Genomic DNA, 12,133 nt, shown 5'->3' with positions numbered 1-12,133 from the left:
TTTAAGAAGAAATCGCTGCTCGCTCGGTTGCCGTAGCTTCCTTTTTCCAAATTGTATAACTTCCGGGGGTCATTACACGGAGGTCAAAGTGTCCATGCGTGTTATATATTCTTTAACTGTATGGTTATAGACGTTTATAGATATAGGATACCAAATAAATCTGGTAGTTTTCACAAGTAGAATTCATTAAATATGAGTGGACCGACAAAGAAAGCCGGATCGGCGTCATCTGGAGTCTCGGAATGGATCGGTAAAGCCTGTCGTTTTGCCACAGACAGAAATGATTTCAGAAGGTAAATAACGTTAGCCAATAACAAACATTTCGCTTTAAACTAGACAACTATTGTTATTATCTTGTAGTTGTTTTAGGAACTAGTTTAGAAACTATGTTTTTGAATAATAAATGATTGCAATAAATCCCAGGGACAAGTAGGCGAATGAATGAATGAATGCGCAGTCTTCGGATTAAGGGTGTCTGTTGAGTTAGCTTTTGCCCTCTGTATAAAATTTTGTATTCGTGTGTTGTGTTTTCAAAGGAATCTCCTCGTCAACCTGGGTCTGTTTGCAGCAGGCGTTTGGGTAGCGAGAAACCTGTCAGATTTTGACCTCATGGCCCCTCAGCCAGTAACATAGGTGGACAGAAGTGTGTGGAAATCATAATGCAACATTAATGTAACAGGTAAAATAATGCCAATGTATACTTTTTGCACTGTCAGCTTTAATTGCTGGAACTGGGCTGGGATGACAAAATCATATTAATAATCATGTTTGTATTGATTGACTTTTGTTGTGCAATATAGCTTTCCTGTGTAGTAATCACATTGAGCCTCATTGTATATCCTTATATTATGATGCTGAACTGATGGGGCAAAATGTCCCCTGATGACAGTTGTCTATGTGTTTTTTTTTTTTTTTTTTTTTTTTTTTTTTTTTTTTTTTTTTTTTTATAAATATTATTATTTCTATTGTAAAGGCACACTTTAATTCCATTAAAATGTGCATACCCTCCTACATTATTTTGTAGACTAGTTGTTGCTCCCATATGAAGTGCCATCATGGACATGTCATGCAGTTCAGTGGTTTAGCAAGTGAGACCACTTTAAATAATCATGATTTGTTTCTTGTTGTTTTTTTTGTCATGTATTCCCAGGAAAACTCCTAATATTGCAGTTAAAATATGAATAAAGATTTTAATGAATGTTTTTATTAGCTTAATACAGCTCAAATAAAGAACGTTTACCTTTGCATATGACCCTTCATACTAGACACTGACACAGTCTTTCTTGTTGTCTTAGATGCTGACCAAACTATCCATCCTAAAAGAAAATGGCCTGCTACACAGTGACCAATGGCTGGAAGGGGTTGTCTCCCGTGATAGTGTGTTGAATTAAGAATTTTCTTATCGTAATAAAAGTGTTCTGTTTGTGCTGCTTTCTAAGTTTTGCTTGAGAGGTGACATGCTGTGATATTTAAAATGGATAAAAGTTCCCTAAAGTAAAAGCAGCAGCTTCTGTGTGTGTTTATGATATTTTTCTTGGAGCTATTGATGTGTCTGTGAACATACAAGGTCTGAGTTTTTATTTAGTATCTAAAAGTGAGCACCATTAAGAGAAAGAAGCTCTCAGTTAATGTCTCAATAATGATCATAATCATTTGTTACTGGCCAGGTATGCTCACACACAAGGATTTCGTTAATACCTACAGATTTCATAGATCACATGGGCATCCGTGGCCTACTGGTTGGGGAATCAAACTTGTGACTGGAGGGTGGCTGGTTCGATCCCTGACTGGTAGGAGTGGGTGGGTGGGTGGGGGAGTGATTGAATAACGCTCTACCACATCCACGGAAGAGGTGCCCTTGAGCAAGGCACCTAACCCCCAACTGTTAGGGTGCCGGATTAAGGGGCTGCCCAATGTTGATCACTGACTGATGGGTAGAACTCCTCCCCACATGAAAGATTATTTAATGTGTTAAATTGTCAAAAAGAACCCCAGGGCCTATTCGATACTCACACATATCTAAGAATAAGAAACAGGCTACTATACATCTCACAGCGATTTGAGAGACTTTCTTTCTTAAGTTGTTGGCTTTGTTTGAGTAATGGGAAGTTGTGATGCACTCTGTCTTGGAAAGGACACCAGGCAACGTTTTCGTGTTAATTAATCATCTTCGTAAATCGGTATATGGTTAAATGACTCATTACAGGGCGAATTAAGTTTTCTGATGATACTGCAATTGTGGGGTGTATCAGGGACGAGCAAGAGGAGGAGTACAGGAGCCTGGTGGAGGACTTTGTGCATTGGTGCAAACTCAATCACCTTCAACTCAACACTTCAAAGACCAAAGAGATGGTGGTGGATTTCTGCAGGTCTAAGCCCGCTCTGCTACCAGTCTCCATTGATGGGGTCAATAGGGAGGTGGTAAGCACCTACAAGTATCTGGGTCTTCATCTGGACAATAAACTGGACTGGTCAGCCAACACTGATGCACTCTACAAGAAAGGACAGAGCAGGCTTTACTTCCTGAGGAGGCTGCGGTCCTTCAATGTGTGCAGCAAGCTCCTCAGGATGTTCTACCAGTCTGTTGTGGCCAGCGCCCTCTTCTATGCGGTGGTATGCTGGGGAGGAAGCACAAAGAAGAAGGATGCTGGGCGACTTCACAGGCTGGTAAGGAAGGCTGGCTCTGTAGTGGGAGCTGAACTGGAGTGCATCACTTCAATATCTGACAAAAGGACCCTAAACAAACTGATCAACATCTTGGACAATGAATGTCATCCACTCTACAGCACTATCAAAAAACAAAAGAGCTTGATCAGCTGGAGACTTCGCTCACTGCCATGCACAACTGAAAGGCTGAGGAAGTCATTTGTCCCCAGGGCCATTGAACTGTTCAATGCCTTAGTGTGCCCCGGTGTATCCGACCCGCCAACCTTCAGTCTCACAAAGTCTCAGACATCGTGAGAAGCAGGATCAGTTTACATCCTGCATCCTCAGCACAGAGGCAGGCTAACAAAACGCTAGCGATTGTTGCAAACGTGTGTATAATGGCAGAGCCGGCAAAGAAGCAGCGAAAACCCTTGATGGAAGACGAAAAGGAAAAGGGCTTCAGACCGAGCGAGGGCTCGCACACGTATCAACACGTACAGACGCTAGGGGGAGCTTCGTAGAGAAAAAGCATCAGGCTTGCCTGGTGTACCTTTAATTATTCTAGGCTACTTTGATTGTCGTGTAATGATAAAGAAAACTAAAGTAAAGTAATGTTTCAAAACAAATTAGGGTAACTGGCAACATGATTGGGTATGAAGAGCATCCCAGAGAGGCAGGTCTAGAAGTAAAGATGTATTCATCACTCTGTAAACCTGTGTGCACAAATTATGAAACAATGTAATTTTAATGTTTCTTAACATGAAATTCTGAAGCATTTGAGGAGTTCATCATATACAGGCAGGGGTGGACAGTAACTACATGTACTTGATTACTGTACTCCACTACATTTGAAAGACAAATACTGTACTTTTGACTCCACTACATTTGAAATATGAGCATAAAGTATTTGTTACTTTTAACCACATTTGAGTCTTTGAATGCAATAATGCATTTTTTTCCAATAGTGCAATTTGAACTTGGCCGAATAGATTCTTCATCAGAACATCCTCCATGTAGCCTGGGAGAACACTAACCTGTTTGCAATAAATTCTTCATCAGAACATCCTCCATGTAGCCTGGGAGAACTACACTAACCTGTTTACAATTGAGACTTGAGAAGTGACAAAATTGAGTATGGTTTTGTATTTGGCAGTATAATTTATATATATATATATATATATATATATATATATATATATATATATATATATATATATATATATATATATAAATGATTAATAGATAATAATGATTTAAATTATATTATTGCATCCATTTGAATAGTTGCAAGGTTATGAAAATAGGTCAAATGTTTTTGTTGGATGTAAGTCCTATGAGTGACCAAATTATGAATACCCTATTACTGTAATGACCAAATAAACATTACATTACAAACATTAAAAAGGACAAATACTTGTACTTCTGGATACTTTTAAGTAAAGTAAAGTATTTTTAAAAGCAAGTACTTTGTACTTCAACTTTAGTAAAACATCTGACTTAGCAACTTTCATTTGTATTGGAGTAATATTTGACAAGGTAACTATGCTTTCACTTAAGTAAATAAATTATCTACCTCTGTAGGACATAATATAAAAACATATTCATAGAAATCTTTGTAAACAAGAGATAGAGCTGAAAAACAATATTTGATGGCCGTGGTCTTTTGGACCTCAGATGGCACTGCATCAAAACCAGATCAATTCACAAACTTTAACAATGCAACAGCCAAAATTGTATTGAGACATGATACAGAAAATACCACTGTCTTATCTGGGCCTGAGCTTGTTTAAAATGAACTGAGGTAACATGGAAAAAGGTCCTATGGTTAGATCAATCAAAATTTGCAATTCGTTTTGGAAATCATGGACTCATCTGGGCTAAAGAGGAGAGGCGTATCCAAGTATACAACTTATCCAACTTGTTTTAGTGCTAGTTCAAAACCCAACACCTATGACAGTGTGGAGGTGAATTAGTGCCTACAGCATGGGCATCTTGCACATCTGGCAGGCACAATCAATTCTGAATGATGTATACAGGTTTTGAGCAACATGAGCAAATTTAATTCTGAACATATTTAAACCATATTTCTCCATATAGAAACAGTCCAGGACCTGGTGCTGAAATGGCCTGTCTGCAGTCCAGACCTGTCAAATTAGGTGCATAATAGAATGAAAAACATGATTAAGAATACCCCTGTTGAGCAACTGCAATCCTATATCGGGCAGGAATGGGATAACATTTAATTCTCAAAACTCTAGCAACTAGTCTCCTCAGTTCCAAAACATTTACAGAATGTTATTAAATGAAGGGGTGAAGCATGGTAGCCTAAACATTCCCTGTCCCAACTTTTTTTGAAACATGTTGCTGGCATCAAATTCAAAATGAACATATATATTATTTTCCATGATTTTTTTTTTCATTTTCAACATTTGATATGTTGTCAATGTCCTTTTTGCAGCTAAATATGGGAGCTTGTATCACAATCGGTTTTTATTCATTATTCAAATGCATGCCATTTACTTTTAAAACATGTTTCAACTACTTTTTTTTTTTAATGATTTGCTTTTGTTTAAGCAAAATGCGCTGGAAATAAACTTGCCTTAATGAATGAGCATTTTGCTCCAGTAGGTGGCAGGTGTAACCAACCAATACAAATTCAAAGAAGAAGAACCGTGTTACCATGAGGCCGGATATCCGTTTGGTTTGAGCAACGCCATTTCATTTCAAAGTCTCGCTCCTTCGACCCACGAAATCGACAGAGGTCCGGAGATCCTTTTAAAGCAACATTGACGGTAATTTGCACAAATGTTTTTGCAAGCTTTGTATGATTTGTGGCGGTGTGATTTTCAACGAAACTGCTACTAATTGCTTTGTTGGCGCCACATCCTTCACCGGGAATGTAGCATAATGCGGCAGCCATTTTCAAAGCCTATGTAACATTAGCTAACGACATTCTCTGGCTAACGGTAGTCTTGCTCACAAACAGCTAGCTGCTAATTGCTGCTAGCTTGAGACTGAAAAGGTAACATTGGACGCACAGTAAGTGTGAATGAGTCGTGGGCTTATCTTTGTCTTTATATATCGTTTATATACTAGCAACATAAATGTCAACAATGTATTATTGTGAGCGTGTTTTTCACGGCTAATGTTTCTAAGCTTATTAGCCGCCTGAACGGGTTATTTGATGATTGGTAGCAATCCAGCTATCTTAGGAAAGCTAACCAGGTATCATAGCCATGTCTTGTCCGCCATTTTGAACTGTAGACAATAGCGGAGTCTGGTAACCTAACCTACAGTTTTCAATTGACAAGATGTGCAAGACCTTAATGTTAATTTAACGTCAACGGGCTGATTCACAGACAGAGGACGCTATGTCGAAAGTGTTTCGAGGTTTCGAGGCTAAGAATGTAACTTACCAACGTTAGCGACCGTTACGTCGTTTGATTTAGCCTAGCATTATAATGTGCAAACATTAGCGTTGAATAACACTATCCAACGTTTCTGGACTAAAGTTAGGGCACGTACTAACGTTACGCAGTTTTAAGGTTCACGTTAGTTATATTAGGCTCAGTTTAATTTAGTTTTGTCATCTAACATGTAAGATGTCATCAGTTATCACAGACATCAACGTAGACGTTATTATTGAAGCGTAATGTTGACTAACGTTAACTGTTGGCACTGCCATTAACCAAGTTAACGTTACTGAAGATGCGGTCATTCAACCATTAGCATGATAATTAACGCTAACTCTAGTTTCCTATTTTTGCTTTCAGGATTCGTTAGCCTGTTAAGGTGAATATGACGGATAACTCACGTGAGGGGCTTTATTCATTTTAATTGGATATTTGGTTCATATTTGCTATGAACAATGCTAAAATGTAACTCCAGTGTTCAGTGTTAAAATGTAACGTTAACTGGTAAGCTGAATTCCGCACCACACCAACATGCAGACATTTGTTGCGAACTTTTCAGCTATTTACGTACTCATTTCATGGTCATTAATATCCCATGGATAATTAAACTAGAACTGCTACCTTTTGCACGCTTCCGCCCCTTTCTGTTGCAAGATGTTCGTGGGAAACAGCTAACATTAGGGAGACTAATTACAGATAAAGTTAAGCCCATTAGGTTGAGATTTCCTGCTATGATGGGCTTGCCCTTAGTGCCTTAAGGGGACTCTTCACATCATTCAAGTTGTTTGCTGGTTCTTCCGTCAGGGGCTGTAGGACTCATGTTATTTCAAGTATCTGGGTGTAAACGTTCGGTCTTTGGTTTATCTTATTTTATGCATTGTTGCATTTGCCATTGTGAAGTTGCTCTTCCAGCCCCTTTGAACAAGTATAACTTGACAAAGCATGAATCCCTTTTATCATTTTGACAGCTTCAACTATAAGATTTGAAACCAAACCAGAAGTGCATGTTATGGGGCTTTTGGCCCCACCCCGGTACATGTGAATGGTTAACTTTTGTGGGAAATGGGGCCGGATTGTTCAAGTGACAAGCAAGAAAGTTGCGCCTAAGCCTCACACTTGTGGTGTTTTGTTGTCAGAGCCCAACATGCACAGAGATTGCCCTCTGGACTGCAAGGTGTACGTGGGGAACCTGGGGAACAATGGCAATAAGACGGAGCTGGAAAGGGCCTTTGGCTACTATGGCCCCCTCCGCAGTGTCTGGGTGGCCAGGAACCCCCCAGGGTTTGCCTTCGTGGAATTTGAAGACCCCAGAGATGCAACAGATGCTGTGAGGGAACTTGATGGAAGGTAAAGTTCAGATGAGAAATGTAAAAATATATGCTAATGTATGACTGAGGATACGAGTTAGGTTTTTTTTTATTTCATTTTGTATTCCTTTTTTCGTTTGTTTTTGATGCACCGTACCAGGTTAGAGTTTTGCCTAATGCTAATTTACATATATTTATGGACCTGTTGTATAAAGTCACTTTTTAGCTAGTTCAACTTATTTATTCTTAACAGTAATTTGGTAATAGTAATCATGTTAATGTATTTGCAGGACATTGTGCGGCTGTCGGGTGCGGGTGGAGCTGTCCAACGGTGAGAAGCGCTCCCGCACCAGGGGCCCGCCACCATCTTGGAGTCGGCGCCCACGGGATGACTACCGTCGGCGGAGCCCGCCAGCTCGGCGCAGGTAACCGCACCCTGTCCACCCCCTCACCTGACTTCAATCTCTGTGGTGGTCTGTGGGTTATGACTAACCTTTTTTTTTTGTCCTATCTCCAGTTTAACCTTTCCTGTATTTTCCCTTGCTCTCCTCACGCTGCTACTCTGCCTTGTGCCAGTGTTATAAGTCATTCAGACGGTGTTTTTGGTGTCATACAGCCATAGGCTAGTGTGTGTGTGACCATGTAGGGCTTTCTAAACAGTCATTATCCTCTGTCATTTTTTATCATTAAACATAATTCAGATCATTTCAAACCCAAACATTAGTGACTGGGCTGTCAGGCCAAAACAATCTAAATGTTCATTAAAGGGGAGCTCCGGTCTAATAACAACCTTGGGTTGACTTTTTTTAGGTGGTGACGAGTGTACATTTTTGTTTGGGACCAAACCATCATTCGGTGCAGGTTTGAGACTAAACAGAAATATGTGGCATATAGCATAGTCTTTGGGGGCAACTTTGCTATGTCAATGTAAACCTCTCTTGTAATTGTGTATAGAAAGGATATAAAAATACCTGTTTGTGCAATCACTGCTTCAGGTTGCCTGCTGTCTTGTGAGGACTTTGTACAAGTTGATTACCGAGCGCTCCTTTTGCAACCATTGACAGTTGCTTGTACTGCATTTGATAATTGACTTGTACACGGACCTTCTCCACACCAGATGGAGGCACCGTAAAAAGAGCCATGTAATGCACTGACTGCACAAACAGTTTGGTACCCTCTTACCCTTTTCACCTTTGTAATTGTATGTTTATCTGCAGAGACCCTCTCCATAGTAGCAGATGTTTAAAAAATATTTTTTTTTTTAAAGCCTAGCTAATAGCTTTAAAAGCGATTACTCTAGAGATGGTACACTTTAGATTTACTTTGACGTAGCTGTGATGTATGTGGTTTTGTTTAAATTTATTCAGTTGAAAATGCATATTCTGGTCTTACTCAAAACTTCAGCGATTTAGGTCATTTTGGTCCGAAATGAAAATTTACCCTCGTTACCATCCATGAATGTACCCCGGGTAGTTGTTAAACTGCTCTTTCTTTTTTTTAACTCATTTCTCAAAGCCAAGCACTTTAACAAAGTTTAGCAAGTCCCTGTCCCCAGCTGGCAGCCCACGTCTAAGTCTAAATTGTTCTCCTGCATTTTTGGGAAGGGAGGGATTGTATGGATTTGGTTGGTTGCAATGCTAGCTTTTGTTTAATTTTTTTTCTTAAGGTTGTTTTTATTTATTTACCATCTATATTAATTAAAAAAATGAACCCCGTTGCAGAGTCACCACCATGCCTCTTCTCACCAACCTGTGACTCACAGTCAACTAGTCCTCTTTCAGCATCATGTGACCGCTGATCAGCGTGCCCCAATCAGCTTGGCTGGTGCTGTGTCTCATGACCCAGGCATGGCCAACCTTCAGGTCGCATCAGCCCATTGGTTCCTGAGCATGCCGTTCTCAGCCTCCTCCTCCAACCTCCTTCTCCTCCAACCTTAACCCAATCGGCAGCGGCCCACTTCACATATCCGACCAATCAGCGTTTTACGTTCCCAAATGTCTACACTACAACCTGCCAGCAGCAGCCCTCGGCTAACCAATAAAAGCAGGAAAAATCCACAGCCAGCCCCCATCCGCCAGACAACTAATCACCTCGCAGCATCTGGCCAGTCCTATTCAGCCAATTCTGCCTACCCAGCCGACAGTCTGCCTCCCCTTCGTCATTTCTAGCTTGTTGAAAACCAAAAGACTAGTAAGTTTTTCCTGCTTCATACGGTTTACTGCTGATAACAGTTTTAAAGTGAAGAGAAAGGTGCTCCTTTTTCTTGTCAGGCAAAGGGTTGGTTTTGAATCATTTTTATTTTCCTTTTCTTTGTTCTGTTTCTGAGATCTCAGTTTAATAGAGATTAGCTCTTGACACTGCTTTGATGCCTCCAAACAGTTTTAAGGAAGGTGTAGATGAGGCCCATGTGTGTTTCAAAGCAGCATCAAAGACATTTGACCTCTATGAGAAGCAGACCTGATGAGAGCTTTTCTTTGTCATTTGGTTCATGGGTTGGGATTTCTACGGTGTATGAGTGCTTTGGTATGTGTGTGAGAGGAAGTGCTCTGACAGCTCATTGGGTAACTTTGACTTTCCTGGTATGTTAAGGGCCCTTTTCATTTATTGGGTGTGGTCTAGGTCCCACAGTGAAATGGGTGCTTATAGAACTGTTTTACTTGCCCAGATGTTGAGTTACAGTTCTTTCTTCTGAAATCCTGAAACGGCAGAATTTTGCCAGTCCAGCCCTATGAGGGAATCGGATGAGTTGGGTTCAGATTTCAGTTTCCAGCCATCCCCTCCTAAAAATCCTGTCTCCCTCCCCCTATCCTTTTAGCAGGAATGGGGAAGATCATATGTGTCTAGCACAGGCAGTTGTGAGCAGGAGCGGGAATAGTGCATTAAAGGGGTTTAAGAGACAAATGGGGCAGGTCTCCACACCACCGTATGCGCTCTCACCCTTTACTCTTTTCTCTATCCGTTCCTCCTCCTCTCAGATCCCCTAGGAGAAGGAGCTTCAGCAGGAGTCGTAGCAGGTAAGTACGCTCACCTTTTTCTGCTGGTGTGCCATAAATCGTCCCTTTGATGGCCACAGAGCTGGTGGATTCTGAAGCTACTATAGCAGTAAGACATAGGAAATCAGAATACAAAGACTGTTGTGCACTAGGGCTTAAAATAACTCTCCTTTTCTGTCCGCTTTAGGTCCCTCTCCAGAGATCGCAGGAGGGAGAGGTCTCTGTCACGGGACAGGAACCACAAACCATCTAGATCTTTCTCTAGATCACGCAGGTAAGCTCTTTGGCCTGCTCTACTGTTAATGTAGGCTTTAGCAAACACGCCTTTGTAATGTCTGAGTAATTGATGAGAAATGCACTGTAAACAGGTTATTTTTCCTTGAAGGGGTTAGCTGCTTAGTTTGCATACTTTCTCAGTCATCTTTGGACAGCTGATACTATTGACACACCCATGCCAAATATCTCTGGGATTTATGAACTTGTGTTTGCCCTCTACAGCCGCTCCAGGTCTAATGACAGAAAGTGAAGCCCATGCTGTGTGAAGCAAAAGAAGAACATTTCGCCAGTCAGAGTTTATGGCAATGAGAAATCATAACGGTCGCCCATCAATGGATATTACTGCCCCAGAGTCTCTTTTTTTTTTTTTTTACGCATCAATTTTAGCTTTTACCTTTTTTAGTCTTTTTTTTTTGCAGTGTGCATTTTCCCCTGCTGTGATGTGTAAGGTACCTGATATCTTCTGTGATTTTTTTGTAAATAGTTGTTGTATTCAGGTGTCATGCTCTATTGTTAGTCCACCATTATTTCTTGGCAGCATTCCACTGCTTCTGTCTCATAATGGACTTTTTGTCTTTATATTGGTAGTCTGAATGTAAAGATCACACATTATAACTGTAGTCTGTTTTCCAAATTTTTTTTTTTTTTTTTTCTTCCCTGTTTTTATTTTATATTTTTATTTTCTCCAGCTATTCATGTAAAAACATCTGGAATTCCGGTCCCAAACTTCAAGATGTAGAATGTTTTTGGTTTTTTACGCTGCCATTTCATATAGAAGGCTCTGGTTCCTCCTAGTAGAGTGTATGCCAGGGCTTCACAAGGGAAATGAATGATTGAATGAACTGAATGGCAATGTGAAATGGCTTCTTTTTTTAAAACCCATGGAAGTTTTCCCCCATATTTGTACCGTTTATAATGTTATCAAAATTAAAACTGGTTACACTAAAGTAATTGTCTTGTCTTTGAAATGCAACACAAACTGTGCTACCTCAAACACAGCACAAAATGAATTTGCCTTAGGCAAATGTCCTACTCTATTTGGCACTGGTATGTTTGTGTAGCTCTGATAAAGTACCACTAAACTCTAGATTGTTGTGTTAATGCAAAAATGTAGTTTTTTTGTAGAAGTTTACAAGAAATGGACACTATGTTCTAACAACCTGTCATTGGAACAGAAGCAAGGCAAGTTCATACTAAATATATGTTTAAATAACATTCAGACCCCTAATTTAAACAACAGGGAAAGTGCCAAGTCAGTCAATGAGCAAAGTCTCACACATGAACTCCAATCAAATGAAATCCACTGATGGCTGTGCTTAAGATCTTTGTCATAGTATTAAATATGCAAATACATTCATTAGTAAGGAAATATGGTCATAAAAATCCTCAGCAGTCTGAAGGTATGGAAAATTATGGAATTTTGACATGCAAAAGGTGTAGGAACCCTGGTTGTAGTCTAGTCTAATTCTATTAAATCATGGAACCCTGTGTATCCAGT

The 12,133-nt window shown here is 40.1% G+C and overlaps 2 protein-coding genes across 5 annotated transcripts; both read left to right on the top strand.

Moving 5' to 3' along the window:
- Positions 1 to 18: 18 nt before the first annotated feature.
- Positions 19 to 1,500, top strand: tomm6 (translocase of outer mitochondrial membrane 6 homolog (yeast)). Its single transcript, XM_048254321.1, has 3 exons — positions 19 to 293; positions 537 to 679; positions 1,296 to 1,500. Exons 1-2 carry the CDS (start codon positions 193 to 195, stop codon positions 631 to 633), a joined length of 198 nt encoding a protein of 65 aa, XP_048110278.1. The 5' UTR covers positions 19 to 192; the 3' UTR covers positions 634 to 679; positions 1,296 to 1,500.
- Positions 1,501 to 5,325: 3,825 nt separating this feature from the next.
- Positions 5,326 to 11,582, top strand: srsf3b (serine and arginine rich splicing factor 3b). Of its 4 annotated transcripts, none has more exons than XM_048254314.1 (7): positions 5,326 to 5,438; positions 6,420 to 6,460; positions 7,196 to 7,406; positions 7,657 to 7,791; positions 10,342 to 10,380; positions 10,547 to 10,633; positions 10,858 to 11,582. In XM_048254314.1, exons 2-7 carry the CDS (start codon positions 6,445 to 6,447, stop codon positions 10,883 to 10,885), a joined length of 516 nt encoding a protein of 171 aa, XP_048110271.1. In that variant the 5' UTR covers positions 5,326 to 5,438; positions 6,420 to 6,444; the 3' UTR covers positions 10,886 to 11,582. The 4 variants fall into 4 exon arrangements, with proteins under 4 accessions (XP_048110271.1, XP_048110273.1, XP_048110274.1 ...); XM_048254317.1 differs by having other exon boundaries at positions 5,343 to 5,438; positions 6,420 to 6,438; XM_048254315.1 differs by lacking the exon at positions 5,326 to 5,438 and adding an exon at positions 5,661 to 5,685.
- The last annotated feature ends 551 nt before the right edge of the window (positions 11,583 to 12,133 follow it).

This window comes from Alosa alosa, chromosome 10, assembly GCF_017589495.1.
Source record: "Alosa alosa isolate M-15738 ecotype Scorff River chromosome 10, AALO_Geno_1.1, whole genome shotgun sequence".
Taxonomy (NCBI): Eukaryota; Metazoa; Chordata; class Actinopteri; order Clupeiformes; family Clupeidae; genus Alosa; species Alosa alosa.
This window is presented reverse-complemented; position numbering and strand designations above follow the sequence as displayed.